Source organism: Oncorhynchus tshawytscha, linkage group LG06 (genome assembly GCF_018296145.1).
Source record: "Oncorhynchus tshawytscha isolate Ot180627B linkage group LG06, Otsh_v2.0, whole genome shotgun sequence".
NCBI classification, from domain to species: domain Eukaryota; kingdom Metazoa; phylum Chordata; class Actinopteri; order Salmoniformes; family Salmonidae; genus Oncorhynchus; species Oncorhynchus tshawytscha.
Window position 1 is genome coordinate 49,971,762 of NC_056434.1, and position 27,381 is coordinate 49,999,142.

The 27,381-nt window shown below is 41.9% G+C and overlaps 1 protein-coding gene across 4 annotated transcripts in view; it reads right to left on the reverse strand.

Moving 5' to 3' along the window:
• Nucleotides 1–21,995, reverse strand: part of LOC112252668 (cytoskeleton-associated protein 5) — a 40,174-nt gene extending 18,179 nt beyond the window's left edge. For 2 of the 4 annotated variants that reach the window (XM_042323341.1, XM_024424112.2), the window contains exons 1-29: nt 21,852–21,995; nt 19,629–19,716; nt 17,436–17,629; nt 16,012–16,218; nt 15,705–15,876; nt 15,283–15,415; nt 14,344–14,444; nt 14,034–14,147; nt 13,809–13,913; nt 13,526–13,615; nt 13,163–13,327; nt 12,777–12,905; nt 12,326–12,475; nt 12,036–12,134; nt 11,784–11,894; nt 11,512–11,604; nt 11,080–11,265; nt 10,844–10,938; nt 10,476–10,659; nt 10,064–10,206; nt 9,664–9,838; nt 9,295–9,408; nt 8,934–9,062; nt 8,332–8,526; nt 7,955–8,087; nt 6,422–6,543; nt 3,426–3,554; nt 2,641–2,793; nt 2,061–2,264 (exon numbers count right to left, since the gene is read on the reverse strand). In XM_042323341.1, the coding sequence (XP_042179275.1) occupies nt 2,061–2,264; nt 2,641–2,793; nt 3,426–3,554; nt 6,422–6,543; nt 7,955–8,087; nt 8,332–8,526; nt 8,934–9,062; nt 9,295–9,408; nt 9,664–9,838; nt 10,064–10,206; nt 10,476–10,659; nt 10,844–10,938; nt 11,080–11,265; nt 11,512–11,604; nt 11,784–11,894; nt 12,036–12,134; nt 12,326–12,475; nt 12,777–12,905; nt 13,163–13,327; nt 13,526–13,615; nt 13,809–13,913; nt 14,034–14,147; nt 14,344–14,444; nt 15,283–15,415; nt 15,705–15,876; nt 16,012–16,218; nt 17,436–17,629; nt 19,629–19,685 (3,882 nt within the window). In that variant the 5' untranslated portion in view covers nt 19,686–19,716; nt 21,852–21,995. Of the gene's footprint in view, nt 1–2,060; nt 2,265–2,640; nt 2,794–3,425; nt 3,555–6,421; nt 6,544–7,954; nt 8,088–8,331; nt 8,527–8,933; nt 9,063–9,294; nt 9,409–9,663; nt 9,839–10,063; nt 10,207–10,475; nt 10,660–10,843; nt 10,939–11,079; nt 11,266–11,511; nt 11,605–11,783; nt 11,895–12,035; nt 12,135–12,325; nt 12,476–12,776; nt 12,906–13,162; nt 13,328–13,525; nt 13,616–13,808; nt 13,914–14,033; nt 14,148–14,343; nt 14,445–15,282; nt 15,416–15,704; nt 15,877–16,011; nt 16,219–17,435; nt 17,630–19,628; nt 19,717–20,273; nt 20,295–21,682; nt 21,750–21,851 lie in introns of those variants that run through there. The other 2 variants (XM_042323339.1, XM_042323340.1) reach the window with 2 other exon arrangements.
• Nucleotides 21,996–27,381: the final 5,386 nt, after the last annotated feature.

A 27,381-nucleotide genomic window follows, 5' to 3' on the forward strand; every position in this document is an offset into this window, starting at 1 on the left:
AGGTTTTCACTCAAAATCTCACAATACATGGCCCCATTCATTCTTTCCTTTACACGGATCAGTCGTCCTGGTCCCTTTGCAGAAAAACAGTCCCAAAGCATGATGTTTCCACCCCCATGCTTCACAGTAGGTATGGTGTTCTTTGGATGCAACTCAGCATTCTTTGTCCTCCTAACACAACGAGTTGAGTTTACCAAAAAGTTCTATTTTGGTTTCATCTGACCATATGACATTCTCCCAATCTTCTTCAGGATCATCCAAATGCTCTCTAGCAAACTTCAGACAGGCCTGGACATGTACTGGCTTAAGCAGGGAGACACGTCTGGCACTGCAGGATTTGAGTCCCTGGCGGCATAGTGTGTTACTGATGGTATGCTTTGTTACTTTGGTCCCAGCTCTCTGCAGGTCATTCACTAGGTCCCCCTGTGTGGTCCTGGGATTTTTTGACCCCACGGGGTGAGATCTTGCGTGGAGCCCCAGATCGAGGGAGATTATCAGTGGTCTTGTATGTCTTCCATTTCCTAATAATTGCTCCCACAGTTGATTTCTTCAAACCAAGCTGCTTACCTATTGCAGATTCAGTCTTCCCAGCCTGGTAGAGGTCTACAATTTTGTTTCTGGTGTCCTTTGACAGCTCTTTGGTCTTGGCCATAGTGAAGTTTGGAGTGTGACTGTTTGAGGTTGTCTTGCTTGTTTGTAGGTGACCAAATACTTATTTTCCTCATTTTGTCTGTCATAGTTGAAGTTTACCTATGATGAAAATTACAGGCCTCTCATCTTTTTTTTCTGGGAGAACTTGCACAATTGGTGGCTGACTAAATACTTTTTTGCCCCACTGTATATGTATGTGTGTATATATATATATATATATATAGTGTATGTGGACACCACTTCAAAAACCTGTTGCTGACATGCATATAAAATCAAGCACACATCCATGCAGTCTCCATAGACACACTTTGGCAGTAGAATGTCCTTACTGAAGAGTTCAGTGACTTTCAACGTGGCTCTGTCATAGGATGCCACCTTTCCAACAAGTTAGTTCATCATATTTCTGCCTTGGTCAACTCTAAGTGCTCTTATTGTGAAGTGTAAACGTCTAGGAGAAACAGCAGCTCAACCGCGAAGCGGTAGGCCACACAAGCTCACAGAACGGGACCACCAAGGGCTGAAGTGTGTAAAATGTGTGTCCTCGATTGCAACACTCACTAACGAGTTCCAAACTGCCTCTGGAAGCAACGCCAGCACAAGAACTGTTCTTTGGGAGCTTCATGAAAAGAGTTTCCATGGCCGAGCAGTCGCACACAAGCCTAAGATCACCATGTGTAATGCCAAGCGTCGGCTGGAGGGGTGTAAAGCTTGGAGAAGTGGAAACGCTATCATAGAAATTATGTATCACGCTTCACCATCTGGCAGTCCGACGGACGAAACTGGGTTTGGTAGATGCCAGGAGAACACTACCTGCCCCAATGCATAGTGCCGACTGTAAAGTTTGGTGGAGGAGGAATAATGGTCTGGGGCTGTTTTTCATGGTTCGAGCAAGGCCCCTTACTCCAGTGAAGGGAAATCTTAATGCTACAGCATACAATGACATCCTAGACAATTCTGGATTTCCAACTTCGTGGCAACAGTTTGGGAAAGGACCATGCCTGTTTCAGCATGACAATTCCCCAGTGCACAAAGCGAGGTCCATACAGAAATGGTTTGTCGAGATCGGTGTGGAAGAACTTGACTGGCCTGCACAGAGCCCTGACCTCAACCCCATCAAACACCTTTGGGATGAATTAGAACGCTGACTGCGAGCCAGCCCTAATTGCCCAACATCGGTGCCCGACCTCACTAATGCTCGTGGCTAAATGGAAGCAAGTCCCCGCAGCAATGTTCCAACATCTAGTGGGAAGCCTTCAAAGAAGAGTGGAGGTTGTTATAGCAGCAAAGGGAGGACCAACTCCATATTGATGGCCATTATTTTGGAATGGCATGTTCGATGAGCAGGTGTCCACATACCTTTGGTAATGTAGTGTACTTTGAGGACGAGGTAGGGGACGGAGGTGACTTACTTTGAGTATGAGGTAAGGGATGAAGGAGGAAGCCTCGTATTCGTTGAGGTGGTAGTTCTCTCTGCTCAGTGTGGGGAAGAGCAGCTTGAGGTACTCCAGAACCTTCATCAACACAGTGCTGTTGGTCTCAAAGAAACGCAGTGTGAACCACTTCAGGATCAGGTCCAAGCAGCTGACTGTGCCCTCAAGCTCTTCCTCCATTCGCTAATGAGTGGAAACATAACATCGTAGTCAGTCAAGTAAACAAACGCCCTTATGTTTCAAAGAAACACTAAATGGTTTTAGTCTAAAATAAACATGTATATAATAGGCGGAATCTACCACACGGCCTTGGCTGATTTGTGAAGGTGCTGGAGGCAAAAAGGCAATACTGGAGAAACAGGAGACTTTTTCCTGTTACTCCCGTCTAAAATAAACTAAAAATAAGATTATATATTTGAGTCCTTTTCACTCTTCAGAGTATAGTTTTCTATTGCAAAAAAATATATATAATCTCAATAACACAAGCCTGTATGAATAAGAAAGAGCCCTTGGTGAGTCTATCATAAATGTGTTTCGCTGTCTCCTGCGGGGTTCTTACCTCTCCCATGACCCCAATAGCCTTGACCTGGCGTTGGAAGTCAGAAGCGTGGAAGAGTTCGTCCTGGAGCCATCTGGCGAAGCAGGTAGACATCTGAGTCTTCAACTGGTCCACATACTCATCTCGCGGGGTGTTGAAATTCCATTTCAACACCTGCATCACAAGTGAGATGATTATTCAAGCACTATATCAGCGTTATTTGCTCACATTACCGGGGGGTATATGTTTTAAGATGGTCATACCAAGGATCATTTAGATATGACATTTTTTACTTTTAGAACCGCTTTAGGTATCCCAAAAATAATAATCATTGCTGAAACAAAGGAGTTTTTAAAAATGTATTATGCCAATTCGAGTTTCCGCAAATTTACTCGGTTTAACTGACTCGCCAGGTTAAACAAAGGATAAAATAAAACAATATTTCTTCCTCAGCAAACAGTCTCATCTTGGACATCCAAAATGACACAAAAAAATGAATCTGTCAGGGAGCAGATGAAACACATGACATGACTCATTTTGATACTGTCCTTTTGATCAACCTTGAGTTTCCTTCAACACTGCACAACCTCCCCTGACAACAAAGAGACACCTCAGCCACTCCTTTTATCAAAGTGAAAAGCTGCAAGTTGACAAACTGAATAGCTAAAAAGGTGAAGTGACTTCTCTGTAGCTCAGTTGGTAGAGCATGGAGCTTGCCAGGTCAAGATATAAGTTTGATTGCCGGGACCACCCATAAATGAAATGCATGCATGATTAAGTCGCTTATATTATTACATATTACTTGCCTTCAGCCCTTTTTCCTCCTTTATCCTCTGTTCCTTGCCATTGGGTACCAGAATAAAGATAACACCAGACCTGTCCTCCTCATCCTTGACAGTGGCCTTAGTGACCGGGGCCTTCTTCCCAAGCACACCCTGACAACGGGACAGAGGAGAGAAATGGGGAGGTTTACAAGACAGCACAGAGACATTATCAGAACAAGATACAAAGCTACAGGTAACTGCCAAAATAAAGGAAACACCAACATAAAGTGTCTTAATAGGGCGTTGGGCCACCACGAGCCAGAACAGCTTCAATGCACATTGGTACAGACCCTACAAGTGTCTGGAACTCTACTGGAGGGATGCAACTACATTTTCCCACAATCAATTCCATCATTCTGTGTTTTGTTGATGGTGGTTTCAGGCGCCGCTCCAGAATCTCCCATAAGTGTTCATTTGGGTTGATATCTGGTGACTGAGACGTCCATGGCATATGGTTTACATCGTTTTCATGCTCATCAAATGATTCAGTGACAACTTGTGCCCTGTGGATGGCGGCATTGTCATCCTATGGGGGCATAGCCACGGTAACCAAAATAATGGCCTGCCCAGCATTTTTGTACATGACCTTAAGCATAATGGGATGTCAATGGCTTAATTATCTAAGGAACCACACCTGTGTGGAAGCACTTGCTTTCATTTACTCAAATGTTTCCATCATTTTGGCAATTTCCTGTATATAAACGCTAGAGATCGATATTGCGCTCAGAATATGTGGTAGAGAAACGGGGAGGTTTAAAAAGACAGTTCGGAAACATAAGACATAAAAGCTATACACAAAAGTTGTAAAACTCATTTATAGCATGGTCAGACAAAGACAGAAAGGTTTAAAAGACTACATTATAAACCTGTGTTTATAATGTAAAGAACTCGGATTTCAGCCTGTAAATGAGAATAAGTCAAGGGGTATGAGAAGCTAGACAAAATATTACTGCAAGATAATACGAAATATAAAAGCAAAAACATACATCAGTTCGATATTGAGTTCAGCCTCACAGTGTGTGTCGGGGTGTGCGTTAATACCCACAAAACATGCTTTAAAAAAAGAATTTAAAAAAACATAGTTTTAGAGACAGACACACGTGCAGTGTCTCAACAACAGCCGGTGCAAGGCTCAGTCCACCCAGTTAGTAATTCCCGAGTCACATATTAGCAACACAGTGGTGGTCGACTCCAACCATGTACCTGCTGGCTGCTAGGCTTCCCCTTTGTAAGTCTTTTAGGACTACTGACACTATCTTTATCCGAGCTCGCAACAGATTCCTGGGGGGTGTTCTATTAAATGCAGAATGAAATATCCAGTTCACAGAGAGAAAAGCTGGCACATAGTAGTAGCTTGGTGTGCCAAGTGCCAAATGAGATTGTCATGAAAAATCTAATTCGGTACAGTGGCAGGTAAGATTCCCAGGGACTGGAGCTGAGCATTATCGGTCTAGCCACAGAGCCTTCAAAAAGCATTTACACCCCTTTACTTTTTCCACATTTTGTTGTGTTACAGCTTGAATTTAAAAATTGAGATTGTGTGTAGGCCAGTGACAAACAATACCCCATAATGTCAAAGGGGAATTATGTTTTTAGAAATGTTACAAATTAATTTTTAAAAAGCTGAAATGTCTTGAGTCAATAAGTATTCAACCCCTTTGTTATGGCAAACCTAATTAAGTTCAGGAGTAAACATGTGCTTAACAAGTCACATAAGTTGCATGGACTCACTGTGTGCAATAATAGTGTTTTTGAATGACTACCTCATCTCTGTACCCCACTCACAATTATATGAAAGGTCCCTCAGTCGCACAGTGAATTTCAAACACAGATTCAACCACAAAGACCTGGGAGGTTTTCCAATGCCTAGCAAATAATGGCATTGTTAGATGGGTAAAAATAAAAACGCAGCCATTGAATATCTCTGAGCATGGTGAAGTTGTTAATTACACTTTGGATGGTGTATCAATATGCCCAGTCACTACAAAGATACAGGCGTCCTTCCTAACTCAGTTGCCGGAGAGGAAGGAACCCACTCAGGGATTGCACCATGAGGCCAATGGTGACATTGAAACAGTTACAGATATTTGTAATGGCTGTGATAGGAGAAAACTGAGGATGGATCAACAGCATTGTAGTTACTCCACAATACCAAGTGCAAAGCAATTAACTTTTTGTCATGTTTGGGGCAAATCCAATACTCTCCATATTTTCAAGCAGAGTGGTGGCTGCATCATGTTATGGATATGCTTGTAATCCTTAAGGACTGGGGAGATTTTCAGGATAAAAAAATAAAAACGGAATGGAGCTAAGCACAGGAAGAATCCTAGAGGAAAACTTGTTTCATTCTGCTTTCCACTAGACACTGGGAGATGAACTCACCATTCATCAGGACAATAACCTAAAACACAAGGCCAAATCTACACTGGAGTTGCTTACCAAGATGCCAGTGAATGTTCCCGAGTGGCTGAGTTCCTGTTTGACTTAAATCTACAGCAAGACCTGAAAATGGTTGTCTAGCAATGATCAAAAACCAATTTGACAGAGCTTGAAGAATTAAAAAAAATATATATATTTTTTTTTAAATGGGCAAATGTTGTACAATCCAAGCGTGGAAAGTTCTTAAACTTAACCAGAAAGACTCTCAGCTGTCATTGCTGCCAAAGGTGCTTCTACAAAGTATTGACTCAGGTATGTGAATACCTAAGTAAATTAGATATCTTTATTTCACTTTCAATACATTTGCTAACATTTCTAAAAACATGTTTTCACTTTGTCATTATGGGGCATTGCATGTAGATGAGTGAAAAAAAAAACTAGTATATTTTGAATTCAGGCTGTAACAACAAAATGTAGAATAAGTCAAGGGGTATGAATACTTTCTGAAGGCACTGTATATCTGGAACAATGCATCAAATGTATGTTTTAATTGTACACGGTGCCAGACAAATAAACACTTAAGATGAATAAATGCATACCTTTTTAGCAGCTCCAGGCTTAACCACTTTCTTAGTCTTCGTTTCGGGCTCTGGCTCGTCATCATCATCATCATCATCATCATAGTCATCAATAACAGGTTTAGGTTTAGGTTTAGATGAAGCTGCACAACACCAACAGAGTGGTTAGGAAGTTCTGGGATGAACACAGCTTATATAAACAATACTCTATTATAGAAGACATTTTTATATAGATTTACAGACAAAGTTGACATGTTACAAAACAGGCTACCTGTCCAAGGGAGGTAGAGAAATGTTTGCTTGCTCAAGATGATGGGTTGAGAATCTGAAATATACTTATTCATGTCACTGAGGGAGTGCTGAGGTTTAGAGTGTCTACACCAGAAGTGAATGGTTATAGGAGGAAGGTATATAGTGTGTGCAATTAAGCTTGGAATGTGTTGAGTGCAGGGAAGTGATTACATGCGGCAGGCATTGATAAGGGGAGAGAGTCATGGATTAGTGATGGAGGGGTGGGTTGAGGTCAGGTCACCTTAAGGGAGAAATAAAAGTTTATGGCCCATATCACTAGTGTCCTGCCTAGCAGTAAAGAACAATGTTTGTACAGATAGTTAGGAGGAGACTCAGCCTATGAGGATACGTTAAATATCTGTGCTTGTGTGAAAATGTTTGTCTAATGCAGCTGTATTGATCCTCTGGGCAGAATAAACTTGGTTTCATAGTGTCCGTAGAGTTTTTTACTCTGAGAATTAGAACCTAACAAAGATAAGACAATTGGAAAATATATAGCCACATGAAAAGGCGCATACTACTGAACCTGGTCAAAAGTAATGCGGATTTAATTAGGTAATAGGGTGCCATTGTTCTGCACACTCATAGTTCTACAGCTGCACCATCGAGAGCATCCTGAACGGTTGCATCACCGCCTGTTACGGCAACTGCTCGGCATCAGACAGTAAGGCGCTACAGAGTGTAGTGCGCACGGTCCCGTATATCACTGGGACCAAACTTCCTGCCATCCAGGACCTATATAATAGGCGATATCAGGCTCCCCCCAAAATTCTTAAAGACTCCAGTAACCCAAGTCATAGACTTATCTCTGCTACCGCATGGCAAGCGGTACCGGAGTGCCAGGTCTACGTTCAAAAGGCTAATTATGAGCTTCTACCGTGCTGTATGATCAAATCGTATGTCACATGCATCGAATACAACAGGTGTAGACCTTACCGTGAAATGCTTACTTACAAGCCCTTAAACAATGCAGAGTTAAGAAAATACTAAAGTAACTAATGTAATAAAAAGTAACACAAAATAACAATAACGAGGCTACATACACAGAGTGTACTGGTACCAAGTCAAGGTGCGGGGTACAGGTTAGTCGGGGGGGGGGGGTTCAATGTAAATAGTCCGGGTGACCATTTGACTAATTGTTCAGCAGTCTTACGGCTTAGAAGACTGCTGAACAATTAATCAAATGGGAGCGACCATTCGGCGCATGTGACAAGTACAATTTGATCACCCATCATTCAGACAGTAACTGAGAAGCAAGCCAACCTGACTTTGCAGCAGGGGCACCGCCGCTGACAGACTTGGCTGCGCCAGCTTTGCCAGGAGGTGGAGCGAGCTTGGCTGGCATCACTGCCCGGGCCTTCTCCAGCAGGGCAGACACAGGCTCCTTGGAGGCGGGCTGCAGGGAGAGTGGGACACAGAGAGTCACGACAGAACAACAATACAAGCCCATTGGTTTCCGAAAATTTGCGTCATTCTAACACGACAGCGTAGCCACGAACCAGACGTAAGACAATGTTCTCTAGCCTGGGAATCCAGCTCCATTTCACTTTCTTTCACTCCACTATCAAGTAGTCATTCAGTCATCTTTTATATCTTTACATTTAGCCTGTCCAAGTCATCTCCTCCATGGCAGGGCGTACCTTGAGTTTGCCAGTGGCCTTTAACATCTTCTCGTAGCCCAGGTGCATCATAAAGATGGGCAGGGCGTCCTGGGCCTTCTTCCTCACATCTCCGTTGCGGTCCTCCAGACAGGAGTACAGGTAGGGCACACACAGCATCAGGTCAGAGGGCACCGTACGCATGGCGGGGAGCTTCTCTGCCAGCCAGCCCAGCACCTGGGGGGGGCATGTTATAGGGGTCTTTCTCAATCAAATGCATTTATAAAGCCCTTTTTATGTCAGCAGATGTCACAAAGTCCTCATACAGAGACACAGCCTAAAACCCCAAACAGCAAGCAATGCAGAAGCACAGTGGCTAGGGAAAAACTCCCTAGAAAGGCAGAAACCTAGAGGAACCAGGCTCTAAGGGGTGGCCAGTCCTCTTCTGGCTGTGCCGGGGGGAGATTCTAAACGTACATGGCCATCAAACATGGTTGGGAGGTATTACGCTTCCCATTCCAGATGCCCCCAATGTTTCAACCTTGTGCTCAGATTCCACACAATACCAGCACCTAACCACATCCTTATTACATATTACTGCCAGCTACAAGAGGCAGGCTTTAAGAGATGGGCTGTGTTTGTACCTCCTGCCTAAGGAAGGGGTTCTCTCTCTTGAGCTCTTCAGACAGGTCCTCTCCCTCCAGCCAGTCCTTCATGCCGGTCTGTTCTACCCAGGCCTGCAGGGTTGTCATGGCAGCAGCACGCACGTTGGTCTACAGGGAAGAGGGGGATACACAGAGTCAGTCAACACCAATTATTCACTCAATACAATACTGAGTGACAACTGATATTGAGAACAACAAACAGTCATTCAGTCTATCACTTGTACGAGATTGTTATGCTCATATGTGTGTACTATGCGTACAGTATAATATTCTCTATCACACTAATCATAATAACTACCTATGCCTTTGTGCATGCATGTCAGAGTATGATAGTCTTTACCTTGCCGTCTCCCAGTACAGTGATGATGGGCATGCCCAGGTTCTTGACATGTTGCTTCAGAGCTGGGCCCATCGCTACGGCGATCTGCTGAAGAATGGTCAGGGTTTGCTGGACCTGGGGAGGGAAGAGATACTTTGGTGTCAGAAAAAGCTACAATAATCATATAACATTCTACTATCAGACAGAAGAAAATATACTTTAGACTTAACATACTAGAGTGCCTGGCAAAATATTTGAAGACTTTGTCGTAAAATAACTGCCTTTAAAACAATCCACATCTTCATCATGCTTTATATTGAATTTGAAACTGAAAAAAAAAAGAAAAAGAAAACAGGTAGCTCTTCAGTCAGAGCCCAGCACACTTCTTACCAGGATCTTGTTGGAGTCGTTGAGGCGTCCCTTCAGTGCCATGGGTAGCTCTCCGATGCTGGGCTGGATAAACTTGGCCTCAGAGATGACCGCTGCCACCTCGTCCAGACCCTCCTTACGAATCTTCCAATTCTTGTCACCTACCTTATCCACCATGTCTTGCGTGATCTTATCACTGCACAGGAGACGGAAGAATGGAGTGGATTAATGAGGTGGAAACATAGAGCGGAAAAAACGTCATCTAAATAGTCAAAGTAGTACAGGGTTCTTCACACTACTGAGCTGAACAGAGCCAAACCGATCTAAGCAGTAATGAGCTGGCCTGATTACGCATCCATCATAGTTGCTGAAAATATGGAACAGCACCAGTGTGAAAAAGGGTATGAGCGTAAAGTCAAACCTGATGTCGGTTCTAGGTAGCAGATCCATGACGTCAGGTGCTCCTCCCCCATCCTCCTCCTGCTCGTCTGCCTCCTCTCCATCCTCCTCCGCTCCTCCTTTCCTGGCTCCTCTGAACGCAGTTGGAGGAGACTGGCCTTGCATCTGAAGCAGCAATTTCATCAGTGCCATTGAAAATATATACATGTAGATACAATATATACATTTCTTATATGCCTTCCTGACAATCTTATGTAGAGCGAACAGATAGCAGATGAAATCAACCTGTAGCTAGCGATTTCAAAAAGAGAGCCAGAGGTGGCCATTCATTAGAAAATACAAATACACAATTGTATACATACTACACATATTAGATACGGCCATATTGCCGGGTTCTTCAAAATCAACCTATTCCTCACCCATGTTTTTCTTACCTTTTCAAACTCATCGTCTATCTGTTTCAGCAGGGCAGGTTTCTCATCCTCGAAGAACATGCGCAGAGGAGCTCCCATGTACAGGTACATGACTCCTAGGAGGGTGATGGCTGCGGTCCGCACCGCAGGGTTGGTCGCTCCCAAAGCCGTCTTGACGTTGTTAATGAAACCCTTCACATTGATGCTGCAGGGGATAAACATGCACATTATCATACATATTTAGAACAAGTTATAAAGCATTATACTGGCAGACTTGTGTTACCACGATGGTTGCGTGAATTAGAACATCTTATCATAGGACACAGAATGCTTTGATATGGTCATTGGTGAATGAATACACCGACAATAATGGGAAGTAAGACACTTACCCAGCAAATCCAAATTCCTTCATGGCATTAGCTAACCAGTTGAGGGTTTCAGCTTGATTTTTAGGATTCTTCTGTGCAAAAACCATGGAAACCACCTGAGGGATGAAGAACGCTTGTGAACAACTGATATTTCTTACCTGTGTTCGTTTTTTTTTAAATTCAAAGACACAGGAGGAAAAAAATGGAATAGCAGAACCACAGTGTCAATTAGAAATGTAGTCAGAAAGACAACAGACCTGTTCAGCAGTCCAGGGTAGGGAGCAGGCTTCAGCAGTAGCAGTCAGGCCCTCCTTGGCTTTGCCGCCACACTTCACATCTCCTATTTTATCCACCAGGCCGTCCAACACCACGAAGGCTGACGTCTTGGAGAATGATCCCTTCTGGGCTATCAGACCCACAATGTGAAGCTTCATCTGCATCACCTGAACCATGACCCAACCCAAGAACCAAAAGTCAGTTGTGACGACAGAGCAAGGTGGATCCATCTAGTAAATAGAGTTTCTTATTTTACACAATCCACAATAATGACAGGCACTGGACAAATACAAGGTCCAATGCATAGGTCTAAGCCGTAAAAAAAAAAGGTGATATAATCAACATTTGTGTCTATGCATCCATTTTAGCGCTTGTTGTTGCGGTAAGTGTTTTAAAACTTTGGTATGATGTACCTGGAAGTTGGTCTCTTTCCAGCCTGGTTTCTTGGCAAGCATCCTAACCAGAGCCTGGCAAGGCATCTCACTCTTGTCCATCTGCTCCACAGCCTGATGACAATCACATGAATTTAAGAATAAAAGTACCTAACTCCACTAATGAATCTATTTACAGGTTCGCGATACGAGCAAGACCACAGAATTAAATTAAAACAAAAACGGGTTCCATTTAATGAGATACGAGTAAGACAATACTAAAGCAGTCAGATTATACAGTCAAAACTAGTCACCTTCTGAAACTCCTCCATGCTGGCCAGTCTCTCCTTCCAGTTAGCAGAGTCCAGCAGCTGCATGCAGGAGGCAGGGAGCACCGCGGCGGACCTCTCCTCACACACCTCAATCTAGTGGACACAAACAGAAGGGAGATGAAAGAGTTCACTGCACGAAAAACTGTTTCGCTCATTCAAATCAGACCCATAAAGCATGAGTATTCCTACGGTTAAAACGCTGCACATAGCAGTCCTCTTAAACAGTCGACTCACTGATAGCTCGGTCTCTACAAATTCCTTCGTTTCAGGACATTTCTTTCCTTTCGCACTCGGAGCGGAGGCAGGTTTCCCTTTCTTAGGAGGTCCACCCAACTGCAAAATAACGAACACAAATACTAATTTTTAGTAGTTTCTTTACATACGCCTACAATGGTTACAGTTTGTCATCGGGGACAGTGCAGCGAGCCTGGTGAATAAGACTGACAGCCTGGGCTTCACCTCGTCTCAGGCGGAAGTGGCTTTAATATGCATTTTAACTGCCAAATCAATTAAATCAATCAAACCTTAGCTGCTGGGGCCTTCTTGGGCGGTCCAGAGGATCTAGCTGGAGCCACAGCAGGCGGTGCTGCCTTTGCAGCAGGTGCCTTCTTCTCTGCCCCAACACCACCACCTTTCTTTCCAGGCAGCTCCACTTTATCGGCACTTTCTTTAATCTGTTCATTTAGAGATGGATGGTCAGGTCATTTCATTTGTTGTCTACTCTTCCAAATGAGTCAACTTTAAAGGATACAATCTCATTTACTCATAATAATACAACCCTGTATCCGATAAAGAATTCATCTACATTGGCATTAGATCACCTTTAGTTTCAAGAGATAAACTAGTTTTACACAGGATACACAATAGAACACGGCACACAAGATCGACTGATACCAACGATAAGGTAATGCTGTATATTGACGATAGACTAACACACTGATATTAATGATAAGATATACTGATAGCAATCCTCACCTTGTCAAGCTTGAGTTTGTCCAGATCAGCCAGGAATGGGTTGACAGCCTTCTCCCCCACCACCTTCATGGCTGTCCCCAAAGCTTCATACGCAGCGTCTCTCACCTCTGGGGCCGAATCATTCACTTGCTGAGAGGGTTAATCAAGAGATGGGGAAGTAGGAGTATAATTCCACACGCATTCACAAAATGGCGGACAAAACATTAGCACTTGTGAACACAGAGGGACGTTTTCCCCAGGCAAAGATTAAGCCTAGTCCTGGACTAAAAAGAACTTTCAATCCAGATTCTCAACTAAGCATGCTTTTTTAGTCCAGAACTAGGCTTAATCTGTGTCTGGGAAACCAGCCTGTTGCCCATTTATGAATATGAAATGTTTTCGGGAACCTTGAGAAATGCAGGACAGAAAGCTTTGAGCATGCTCTTTGGCAACGTGGCTTGGGTGCAGTGGCGGAAGCTTCTGGCCAGGAACAGAGAGGCCTGCTGTTTGATGGAAGGGTTCTTGTTGTCCATCACACCCAACACATCCTCACTAATATTCTGGAGAGTTGTCTGCAAAACAATAAGAAGACATGGAAAATATTATGTTAGGCCCAGAAAATATAGGCAGTCCCTTGACCAAGTCAAACAGCAAAGAATATCTCAAAACAGTAACGACATTCCAGATCTCACAAAATCAGCTTGATATGAATCACATAGCAACAAAGCCCAAACTATTACCAGTGAATCCACATAGTACAGTTCACTCACAGTAAGGAAGATTGCATCAATAGCCTCTTGCAGGGCCTGGACCACTTGGGGTTTCTTCTCTTTAAACTTTTCTAAAATTGTTGGCACCACCTTGAAACACAGAGCATAATATAAGCACAGTGTTTCTGGCACAGTAAATCAGGATGTACAAGGACATGTTGCCACTGCTCCCTACTGTTAACCCACTCAGCTTGTTCATGCATCAGCTCCCACATTCACTGCTCTTGGCTTAGCATAACTGTTGTGAACACAATTCTATACCACTGCCTTGAAGGTAACTTACATGTCCTGCGTACGTTCCAAACTTCTTCCGAAGCCCAGCTGCTAGTCCAGCCACACATTTGGCAGCTAGGGTCACCAACATAACATTTGCATCTTTACCAATAACCTGAGAAACAAGAAATCATTCTTTACAGGACGTTTATCATTGTCCTACTTCCTGGAGACACATTCCATTACCCGGTATCCCCATTAGTGGTGTTCCCGTGAAGCATAAATGTTACAGTACCTTTCTTAGTGCTCTGACTAAGTCACCAAAGTCCCCATTCTCCAATTTAGGGTTTTTAGCCAAGGTCTCCACTGCTTCCAGGGCCTCTTTCCTCTCCTGCCATTTTTTGGCCTCCTAAGGACAGATATGATGATAGATGGTTTGCCTTATGACATGGATTCCACACAATACAAGAAACAGATAATAGCTCAACTTTTGCTTTCAAAAAATATTACTACACATGTTTAGCAATATATTAATTCAATAGATACACTTAAGGCCTTTTTAGTTTAAGGGTCATGTCCCTTAAAACAGTGGTGCCCAAACGTACAATTTTGTCGTAGAAGTCTTTAGGTAGTTTCGAGAGGATCTCCACTGCTTCCAGCAGCTCGTAAGGGTCTACCTGAGGTGCAGGTTCATCATCCTTATCTCCTGAAAGAGAGAGTTTACAGTGTTAGACCTTCAATTTGATAATGTAGGCCGGCCTACCCATATCATCATCAACATGATTATAGAAAAAAAACAAGACTATACAGTACCAGTCAAACGTTTGGAAACACCTACTCATTCAAGGGTTTTTCTTTATTTTTTACTATTTTCTACATTGTAGAATATTAGTGAAGACATCAAAACTATGAAATAACATAACCAGCTTCATGAGGTAGTCACCTGGAATGCATTTCAACTAACAGGTGTGCATTCTTAAAAGTTCATTTGTGGAATTTCTTTCCCTCCTAATGCGTTTGAGCTAATCCCTTGTGTTGCGACAAGGTAACACTTTTAACACTTTTTTGGTTACTACATGATTCCATGTGTGTTATTTCATAGTTTTGATATCTTCACCATTATTCTAGAATGTAGAAAATAGTAAAAATAAAGAAAAATCCTTGTGTCCAAACTTTTGACTGGTACTGTAATGCTTAAGACTGTATGCTTGTGATGACAATGCTTCAGCAAAGGTTTTTCACAAGACCAGTTTCCATCAACAAGATAACATGGCACATTTACATACATCTTCCACAAAGACATAAAGTGTTGCGCAAATTCTCTCAAAAAAAGCCATTGACGAAGATCAATTGTTTCACAGATGGAATTAAGCTGCTGAGGAGAAGCCTAGTCACAGATCTGTTGGTGCCATCTTGTCAACAACTCCTTAAGGAGTTCCATAAGACAGCGCAAAGACTGCCATCCAGGCTAGGGGGGAAGAAAGTAGGTAAAGTGCCTTAAAATGTGAACTTCAAAACTATAGGCTAAATCCGATAAAGTATACCATCTGCCTCGTCTCCTCCAGCTGCCTGCTGCTGTTCAAACTTGGCCTTGAGGGCCTGCTGTGAGCGGAGGAAGCGGCTCTGTTTGGGGGCTGCAGTCGGCAGCTTCACCCACTCTTCCTCCAGTTCCTTCAACTGTGAAAGAAAGAAGAGGAAAGACCGCTGTTAGACATCCCACTCATCAGTTGTTCCAGCATTTACGGAGACCCATGTTGCATATGAGCATAAGCAAACTCTGGCTGCATCTCAATTGGTCTTTTGAAGATTCCATGCATCAATCCTATTATTGAAGAAGGTTCAAAGTCCCTCCCCTCAGACCTACTTATCCTATGTGTTTTGAGAAGGTAGCGAGGATGTAAGAAATCGAGGAAAGATGAACTGAGAAAGAGCCTCTGTATCAACTTTTTCAGAAGCCTCATCTCACCTGAACAGAGTTGATGCCCTGGAGAGGAGGTCGAAGAGCATCCCGGATCCATTTATAGATCTCTACTGCTAGTAGTTTGGCCTCATCTCGAACTGCCTTTTCTCTCGACTCAAACTGTTTGGGCAAAACTTTCACCACTGGCTTCAGAGTAATAATTTTGGAGCCAAACTCACTGGAAATGGGGGGGAAAAAAGTGTTACATTTCAGGATTTAGGCCTATGTAATGACATAATAGCTATGGTAAAAAAGTGGCTGAATTAATTGGTTGGAGAAATCTTTAGGAAAACTATGAAGTAGAAAAACTTACCTAAGTGCTTTCCTTAAAGTTTCAATACAGGTGACAACAATCTTGGGGTTTTTGTTATCGAGGCCTTTGATGAGCTCGTCCTGAACCACCTCAGCCCTCTCAATCTCCATGTACATGAGGCAGATGTCTGAGCCCAGCTCTTTGGCCCGAGCTTTAGGCTGGTTGAACACTTTACTGACCACTCCCGACACCACCTCTCCTGATGTTCTGGAACACATGCAAAACACTTAAGCCGAAACCACACAGAAAGATACCGTCAAAATGTCTGTGCGAGAGTAGATGATCAATTCACAGACACTGCGTAGCGTATACCAACTTAATTGTCATTAAGAGTCCATAATAAACAGTTGAATGATAAGTTTGCTACGTAGCCCTTACGAATTACTGTTGCATGTTCCTTTTGACTCACCTTATATGTCCTACGGGAGCCACTGTACCTGCCTTCTGTTATGTTAGCTCACAAACGTGAGGAGAGTTATAGCTAATACAACCTAGCCGTTTAATTTCTCTCGCTAGTCTCGTTCTTTCCACATAACAGTATTCTCTCTTGAACGGAGTTCCCCAGACGTAGGCTATATGCCTGTGCTCGAAATCAACAAAGGCAGGCATAAAGTTATTGTTTTCAAATATGTATTATTGGCACTAGCATCTACACAAACACTAAATAGACGCGTTTTAACTATACATGTCACAACTACAGACTTTTTATCCGCTCACTTTACCAGCATTGCTTCGGATAGACACGAGGAAAATAGACTTGCTTTCCAATTTGAAACGCATAACCCCGTTGATGCTCGCGGCAGTCTTCTCTCATTCACTACCGGGCAGTCTAATTCCAGCATGTTCACACACGGGAAAAAAAAAAAAGCTTTTTGTTTGACTTCAAATATAGATTAGGCTTTGATATCTTGTACAACGTGCAAATATCAACCTAGACTAATCACCCACATAGTAGACATCATCCGGGTGGAATCTTGAAGTGTCAACTCTGAGATAGACTCAAAGTCCCTACTAGTCATTCAATAGTGTAATCCTTGCTTGATAGGCTGCACACAATATACATCTCTGATGTCAGACTGGCTCTTTCCATAAATAAATATCAGGCAGGCTTAAAATGTATCCTGACTGCGTTGCAGCTCACTGGAGCTTCCACAACTAGCCCAGTTTCACACAGAGAGCAGCACTTAAAACAGACAAAGCTTTCATTGGGAGATGTATTAATCCATCTAATTACAATGAGTCTCTTGTATTATAAATTGTATGCATTCACCTAACCTGTTAACCAAGGCTATGAGTTAGGCCTTTTCATGACTTCATGACTTCACTTCCTTTTCATGACTTCATGCAATGAGTTACTATTACATCTTCTTGTATTTACAAAGTTCAGTTTGTGTCGTCAGATGAGATCTAGGTCTAATACTTACTTGCCAGCCACATGAGCATTCTCGATGTAGGCAAGTGCTGCCTCAAGGCCCTTAAGCTGGGCCACTGCGTTTGAGTCTGTCACAAACTTCTTAAGCAGGCCCAGGTATTTGCCCCATTCTGGGCTCTTCTCATCCTCTATCCTCTTGAAGAGCTTCAGGGCTTCTTCATAGCCATTTAGTCTGGCTTTCCATACCTTGGTTGGGATGAAGCAGGAGAATAGTGAGCCTTTTGATGAGAGGGAGTCAAGGTACATTTTAGTTCCTAACTAAGGGATTTGATGTGACCCAGATTCTAGTTGTACAGCCAGAGTAAGAAACAAATTTATAATGGGCCTTCTTTTGATGTTACGTACAGAGGGCAGTTGTTTGGCCTAGCATATCTTCCATTGTGATTGAAGCAGTCAGGGAGTGTAAATCATTTGAGAGAGACTGAAGACAGGGATCGGAAACTTTAAAATCATAAGCTTCACTGCATGTTAGGCTATCCTTTTGGAAAATCCATTAAGTAGTCTTCAGTCTAGCTCTTTGCTGTGGGAAACGTAGTCCAAATGAGCTGTTTTTGTGGGGGAAACGGTGTTCAAGAAAAGCTGCTCCTTAAATGAGCTTACCAGTGTTTTTCACAAGTACACAGAGTAGCCACCAAAGACAAACATTTGCCAGCCAGGCACCCCCGGGCCAGTAGTGCGAAATGATTGAATTGGCTACTTTATAGAGTTTACCTCCAAGATCAGAAAAACATATTGTGTAGAAAGACATGACAATTTAAATGACTGAAAATGTATGAATTCAGTGCATTGGTAGTAGTTCTGGATTTTGTCTAGGTCTATATGATAAGGGCTATTTTCTAAGTATAAGAATATGAAACATTTCATATTTAACCTGTATTCGAGATTAAAGTCTTATTTCGTTTTACTGCAAAATATGCATTGCCACGTTTCTTTTTCAAATTATGTATTTTCTTAGAATAGAAAAATTAAGTAAATAGCCCACATTATCTTGAAAAATAAATTAAAAGGGTTCAACGGAAAACATCAAAGGCTTACGTCAGTCTTAAGTATTATCCTCGACACAAAATTTAAAAAAACTCAACATGATTCATAAGAAAAAAAAATATTTTGCTAAAAACATCAATACATTCGTTACATTGTTGAATTCAGTTTTAAAGCCCAGATTCCGTAAGGGACCTACTGATCCTATTTGGACCAGAATGAGGCTCTCCACAACCTATTGTTCCTGCAGTGATGATTCGTCATCTAATGTTTTCATTATTTATCTGCAGATAATCATCAAAAAACCTACGCCTACCGGTCCCCATGCAAATTAGGGAGCCAAATTAATGGCTCTCTCACCTATGCGATAGGCTACACTGACTGATGAGACCAGAGTCACTCACTTTAGCGCCACTGTCTGGCAAGCCCGGACATCCTAGGAAAGGAAAACCTTTGGTTTAGTTGTCCCGATGCGATACCATGTACATAACCACGCTGCATGATTTATGAATGGCAAAGGGATATAGGACATCGACTTTATTCAGTCGGTTCGACACCTTTTATAACAAGTCAACACTTGCTTTTCAGTTGTCCAATAAAGCACAGTAAATAGCTTATGCGTCACGACTCTGTGTCACTGGCTATGTGAGAGACGCGAAAGAAAATGCATTGTCGCAGAAAATAATAATTAGGCTAAGTGGATTTCAACTCATTGTTACAACTTACATGACATGGGCTGTACAAACCCATGAGCATCATGCTCTCTCCCTCCTCCATGTAAAGAAATTCAACTGCAACCAACCACAGGGCACACAAATTATACAGGGGATGGGACAGACGGCGCTTCCGTCGTCGCTCGCTTTGTGTATAATAGGCGCCTATCCTATCAATAGATTGCTAGAAACTGCATGTCATTCATTCTAGCGGGAGAGGGCTCGAGGGACTTGCCAATTTAAACTTTTAAATGAAAAGTAGCCTTGTTAATAGGAAGTGGAAAAGGTAACCGGCTGAAAAGGAGTCCGTAACCGGCTGATTAGCCGACGGCTGGCACTAATGGAAAACACTGGCTTATAATGCGAGTTCAGGGTGTGCTATTGGATAACATTTTCTGAAACAAAACCACAGCTGCTGAAACACATCCAGCTAGGATTCAACACTGTGGAAAGTCAGGTTTGTCTTCAGTGTGTGTGTAAGGGGTAATCACCTTGTGTTCACACTTCTGGTCGATGGGCAACTTCATCCACTCACTGTCATCACCCATGATGACCTCTGTTTTCGCCTTACAAATTCAACTGTAACAACAATATCAAAACAAAGTGGGAGTCACCAGTTTTGCTATCCATTCTCAGAACATCCAGTTGGAATGAGTGCTGGTATGTCAATAGTACAGTCATAACATACAATGCCTTCTGGAAGTAGTCATACCCCTTGACTTATTCCACATTTTGTTGTTAAAAGCCTGAATTCAAATATTACTGCACACTGAGTGAGTCCGTGCAACTTATGTGATTTGTAAAGCACATTTTTACTCCTGAACTTATTTAGGCTTGCCATAACAAAGGGGTTGAATACTTAAGACATTTCAGCTTTTCATTTGTAAAAATATTGAAAAACATATGGTCTATTGTGTGTAGACCAGTGAAACAAATCTAAATTTTAAGTTCAGGCTGTAAGAACAAAATACAGAAAAAGTCAAGGGGTGCGAATACTTTATGAAGGCACTGTACATTTCCGATTAAATTAAATGTGTATTTCACTTCCTTTCATCCAAGACACATAACCTACTATGCATGCATCAAAAGATTGAGAAGATCATTCCAATAGTGAATTTAGAAAACATGGCACTCACAAAAGCATCAGTGTGAGATGCTCTGGCCTGCACCAATAACACTTGTGTGGAGAGTGCCGACATAATTCAGTTAAACAATTAGCTTGTCGAATGCACTGTGGGTGGAGAACTGAAGACAAAACTTGCCGTTACAATATAGCCAGCTAGTTAAGTAGTTAAAAACGGCCGTACTAGGTGCTACAGCTCTATTTGAACGGACAAGCATGTCATTCCCTCCTTAATGCCCGTCAGATTTCATATTGACCAATGCACGTTGGGGTAAACAGCTTTCAGAAATTACATTTACGGGTACCACTATCATGTCATGTGTAACGGTATTCCTCAACATGTTAGCTATCCATCTATCTAGCTAGGCAAATTAACTACTTGCAAATAGCTGAGCGATATGTAAAGATTTGCCAAAAAGCATGGCAACAGATTCTGGCAAGCTACATCAAGTACATTACTGGGGGCTGTGTTCCCACCCATCCAGAACAGCTACTTGAAACGGTGCCTGAGGAAGTCCTGCAGCATAATCAAAAGGACCCCACACCCCAGTTCACTCCCTTACCGTCTGGCAGACGCATCTGAGCATGAGGTCTGATACCAACAGGCTCAGAGACAGTTTATATCTACAAGCCATCAAGCTGCTGGACTGACCACCTGCACCGACTCCCCACAGCTTAGCACACACCCACACAATGTAAATACTTGGCCCCCAATTCCCCCCTTTCGTCGATACATGTCTAGCGTTAGCTTAAATATTGTACTACAAATTGTGCCTGCCTGTTTTAGACAAAAATGTTTATTCTACTTCCATTCACTTGTTCCTATTTTTTTATATTGTATTATATTTGATTGTTGTTGCATTGTCGAAAGGGAGCATGCAAGTACGAATGTCGTTGTATCCTGTACATACGACCGAATACAACTTGACACGTATGTGTGACTGGCTGGGACGAGTTCAGTATCTTGGCTGGGCAGAATGAACTAGCGAGCTACATTACAACCTAACGTTAGGTTGCTAGTTACAGTAACATGATGAACATTGCTGGCAGAGCCCCGCTCGCAACTAGTTAGCGCGCTAATATTTCGAGAGAAAAAAAACCTGTTAGTTATGAAACTAGATTTGGTTGGAATCAAATAACGATACAAATGTGTGGCACACGTCTTAAACGTCAACGCAGTCAGCTTGCTAAAACTGATGCCGTTGCAAGCGGCAGCTGACAGCGTCAAGCTAACCTGGCTAGTAACCGTAACGTTAGCTAGTAACTGCTAGCTGAACCTGTCAACACCACCAAAACCCAACAACCACGTTAACTATTTACAACGATGCTTTCTCACCAACCGATGTAACGTAGAGCAAATATAGAAGTTACGACATTGCATTAAGCTGGCATGTGTACACAATAAGACTTGTCTAACGTTACCTGACATTTAAAAAAAAACAGCTATTTCATCTCCACCACAGCCAGGCCCAGACAACGCAGCAGTGAGCGAAATGAATGAGGTCTGTCTGAGTGAACATCAAAGCGCGAACTCTCCTTTCATTAGCTAGCTAAGAAGCAGAACAATGAATAGTGGCTTTTTAAGAATTACCTGTGGTCTTTCTGTTAGGCAAAATGGTGTTATCTATTTTGATGGAGCCGATATTCGATCATTACTTTCTCCAGTCCAAGCTTTGAAAACGCCTCCAAGGGCGGGGAACCAGAGGGAGGGTCATAACTAGAGTAACGTACCACAGCCACAAATGGCTAAACCCCGCCTTTTTCTACAATTCTCTTCGTTCAAATCTTAACCCTAACCTTAACCACACTACTAACATTATGCCCAAACCTTAAATTAAGCAGTCCCCCTAGGTAACTGTCAATCAAAATATATTGACTTTTAGACCTCAACAATACATATTGTATTGCCAATATGGCAAACGACATATCTGCACATGGCATATGGAATGAAAACATGTGTGAGCCCTGAAATTATAAAGTTATAGAGTCAGCATGAGCATGGTCTCAACTCTCTTCTGTCTATTTCATCAGCAGTGTTTCCCCTTACTGTCCCTACCTGCCCTGAGGTCAGCTTGGTGCTCTACTGTCTCCAGTCCTCCCCTGCCCCTTCCTTCCTTTTCTCTGCCTGCCTCCTGTTGCTTGCCCTGGCTTGCTCCAGCCTTAATCTTTGGCACATGATGCCCTCTTTCTGGGGCTATACCTGACACAGGACATACTGCCTTGTCTTCACAATTTGGATTATTGTTTGACCTGGTTGGCCTACACTATTTATTCTATTCGTGTTAAAGGGATACTTCATGACTTTGGAAATGCATGCTAGCAGTTACCATAGATCTCCAGACATTGCGCTAACGCTAGTTAGCAATTATGCTAACTCTAGTTAGCAACTTCTTTCAAACTGAACCTAAAATGGTACAGTATCCACAAATTCATCTGACTCTGGGGAAGTAGATAAAGGGCTTCATTACCAAAATAGTATCCCTTTAATGTATTTGACTAGGGACAGATACAATAAAAACATTTACACATTGAATAACAGTCAGATACCTTGCACCATCACACTTTAGGTTGAACTCATTTCCAGTGGTGTGCAGGGAGTAATATTCTAGTGATTATGCTATTTCCAAGGATGATGACATTCTGAGTTCTTGTAGAATTCTGTGACAAATGAATTTAAATGTAGAAAGGATTACAGTACATAAAGTTGAGGATTCCACTGATTTATTTATACAGCATAGACTAGAATATATTCCTATGGTATAAACAGAAACAATTTGCTGTAAACTTGTAACATCAAATTTTAATTTGTGTACTTGCATATTGGCGTATGTATCAATGAAAACATGGAGAGGACAATGATTTCCATGACAGGACAATGGCTTACCTTGCTTCCATCTTCTGATCTTGCCTCATTGTATAATTTTTAAAGACATGGAATATAATAAATGTTGCATCTTGTCAGAACAACAGAACCAAATGAATGGATTAATTAGTGGAAACAGCATACTGTACTCATCAAGTTCAGAGTTTTCAGACACACTGGAGCCAAGGGAGGTAGTTGGATGCCCTGAAGAGAAAGCGATTGCCTTATAAAATGTAATATATGTACAGTACAAGTCAAAAGTTTGGACACACCTACTCATTCAAGGGTTTTTCTTGATTTTTGCTATTTTCTATTTTCTAGAATAATAGTGAATACATCAAAACTATTAAATAACACATATGGAATCATGTAGTAACCAAAAAAGTGTTAAACAAATCAAAATATATATTTAATATTTTACACTCTTCTAAGTAGCCAGCCTTTGCCTTGATGACTACCTCACGTCATAAGGTTTATTTTTATTGACTGCACTTGAAGAAACTTTCAAAGTTCTTGGAAATCAATAATATTTTATTGGTCACATACACGTGTTTAGCAGATGCGTCTGTTACTTTAAATCTGTGAAGCATTTATTTGGGCTGCAATTTCTGAGGTGCAGTTAACAATAATGAACTTATCCTCTGCAGCAGAGGTAACTCCTGTGGCGGTCCTCATGAGAGCCAGTTTCATCATAGCGCTTGATATTTTTTTTGACTGCACTTGAAGAAACTTTCAAAGTTCTTGGAATTTCCCGCATTGACTGACCTTCATGTCTTATAGTAATGATGGACTGTCGTTTTTCTTTGATTATTTGAGCTGTTCTTGCCACAATATGGACTTGGTCTTTTACCAAATAGGGCTATCATCTGTATACCACCCCTACTGTATCTTGTCACAACAGAACTGATTGGCTCAAATGAATTATTAAGAAGGAAAGAAATTCTACACATTTTTAAGAAGGCACACCAGTTAATTGAAATGCATTCCAGCTGACTACCTCATGAAGCTGGTTGAAAGAATGCCAAGAGTGTGCAAAGATGTTATCAAGGCAAAGAGTGACTACTTTGAAGAATCTCAAATCTCAAATATATTTGGATTTATTTAACACTTTTTTGGTTACTACATGATTACATACGTGTTATTTAATGGTTTTGATGTCTTCACTATTATTCTACAATGTAGCAAATAGTAAAAAATAAAGAAAAACCCTTGAATGAGTAAATTTGTCCAAGCGTTTGACTGGTACTGTATATATTTGTTTACTATTTTGTATGTTATGCTTTATTTATACAGGTGAGTCACTGAGTTAAGAATCTATTTTCCATACCTGATAACTATTCACGGAACAGAGGAGTGTGTTTGTGACAGGGGGGGTGTGTTATCGATACAGCATTTTATTCCTGTTGTTCTGACCACATGCAAAATGTATTTGTCTTTGATTTCTATGAACTAATACAATAACCTCCATTGGTGAGGTCATTATGTGTAAAGAAATCAAGACAAATACATTTTGCATGTGGTCAGATTAACGGGAATCAAATACTGTAGATGCAAAAGTGGAAACATTATATCCATAAGGTATAACACGACAGACACATTGGGGCCAAAGAGAGTAAGAGCTGGGTGCCCTAAATAGACAGAGATGTAGTAGATATTCCTGATGAGTAACATCTTGATGCCACAGAATACTATTTTTATTTGATGTATTTGACATGTAAAGTTGGTTAAAGCACAACAAATAAATTCAAAATTGTGTAATTGTGTAATGTACTATAATATAATTGTATTATTAATAACCATTAATGAACCATTCTATAATTATCCTAAAATGATCCTTAAATATAATTGTTATTTATTATAGGTGTCACCTTCCTTCTCCTCATTCACAGTGCCAAGACACGTAATATAATTTCTGCTTTCCTCTGTAAAACAGTTGGCCTAAAGACATAGCAATCGCTGGAATTTTTTAAATTTTGTTGATGATGAGCCAACATCATAAACACCCCCTCGGTTATGCAGGCATTCAAATAACTGAGTGCCTTACATTTTCCAAAGACCCATTCCTTTTTGGCGAATCTACCAGATGTTTTGATTTGATATTTTCTAGAGAACGTGGCGTTGAGAAGAGTGGCCTCTCAGTCCTCTCTGTACGATTGTCAGGGTGAACCTTGCTCATGCCATTGACGAGGACAATAACCAAGACTATCAAGCAAGGTCCTGTAGTGGCACTTCATGGCAAACTTTCCCAGATGTGTTGTCATCTCCCAAATCTGACCAGGCAAGACCGAAAATGTCCAGTGTAATTAGATGGAGGGTCGCTACATCATTGTGGTCATTCCTGGAAAAGACAACCTACTCATGCTATGTGAGGTGGAGGTACATGCAACTCTTGCAGGTAATAGCCAATGACTGTCTTCACTGTTCATCTTCATCAGACAGTTGAACTCTTCCTGTATTTCATATAGACCGTTTCAATCTTTTTTTAGATAGGAAATTAACTCTGGCACTTTTACAGAGATATGCATTGGCCCTGTCAAATACATTTAATAAAGTAAAGGAAACATTTTTGGTATTGTGGTAAGATTCCCTGCATGCTGTGTCAGTGAGTGCACCCGTGTCAAGAGTGAAATATTGTAAACTCTCTCTCTGTTTCAGACACATCCACCTCTGTGTCCTCCACTCAACCTTCCAAAATCCTCCTATCTTTTCTCCTCACTTCCCCAATATCCACTCCTCTTCCTTCTTCTTCAATTAGTGCTTCAACTCCCCCATCTTCTCCCACACCCACTCTCCTGCCCACCACCCCTCCTCCACTTCCTTCCTACAGTGTCCTCTTAAGGGGGAGGAAGGTGACAGTGGTGACGAAGAAGCTGTGTTGGTCCGACGCTCTGTTCTACTGTAGGGATTACTATGGGGACCTGCTCTATGTCCGCAGCAAGGATGAACAGAGAGCGGTGGAGGATCTGCTGCGGTGCAGCGACCTGCCCTCCCTCACCCCCCCACTGTGGCTGAGCCTTCGCAGGTATTTACAGATTTGATGAGAACCTATTTGCCACACCCTGATGAAGGCTTTTAGGAAATGTTGGCAATAAATCCACAAGCAAGGAGAGATGAGTGTGTGACTTTTGTTTTTTCATTCTATGACCCTATGCAGGTACATCATCACAGACAGGTGGTGCTGGATGACCGGGGACCACATGGACTACAGACACTGGGAGGGAGTCACACCCCCTAAGAAGGACTTCTCATACCCCTGTGGAGCGTTGACCAACAGGTGAGGCTTCCTATGGGTGGAGCTGCACTATGATGACCATCACCCCTTCCTCTGCTACTCAGGTGAAGATGACAGAAATGCACTGCCTTACCGCCCCATGGTCACTCAGTGAACCTCAACAAACCTCTTTTCATCCTGTGTTTCAAATGACTTACTGTACCTCCAATACTTTAACTATGTGTTATGATGCTGTGTCTGAATGTTTAGTACCAAGATACCACGATTCCAAAATCCCTGTCTCGCCTTCCTCCTGAGTAACATCTCTCCTTTTCACTCCCTCTCTCAGATGCAGCACATAAAGATGCCTCATACAGATGCTTCAAAATGTAGATAATAGAGAGAGATCAAATCCAATGTATTTATAAAGCCCTTTTTACATCAGCAGATGTCACATAGTGCTAATACAGAAACCCAGCCTAAAACCCAAAGATCAAGCCTTTTTGTCAATCCTTTGTCTCTCTCTCTCCCTCAGGTGCTGAGGAAGGGGTCTAAAGAGTGTGGTTCTACAGCACCTACAGAGACAAACGGCCAGAGACAGGGTCTGTGGAAAGATAGTCCATCCATTGATTCAACCGGTAGTGGAGTAGTAGTGTTTGATAAAGATCTGTTGATAGATGCAGACAAGAGTGATTTATTATCTTTTTTAATGTACTTAGATGTTTTGTGTTGTCTTTAACTAAACATGGCCCTTAATTTAAATGTTAATATGACAAGCGGCAAAGGACGGTTTCGATAAAGTGATTGAAATTAGACGATTGAGGCTACTCAGGCCAACATACTTCATAGCTTGATGTATTGCATATACGGACTGCTTTAATAAATGTGTAATAAGCTATTTGAATTATTGTCCATTACATTAATAGTTCATCAATCACTTATTGTCCATTACATCAATAGACCCATGATTGTTGCCTTCTGTTTGTGGGTTACACTAGGAACCTTTCAGTGAATACCGATGTTCCATGGGGGTTTAGTTGATAAAAC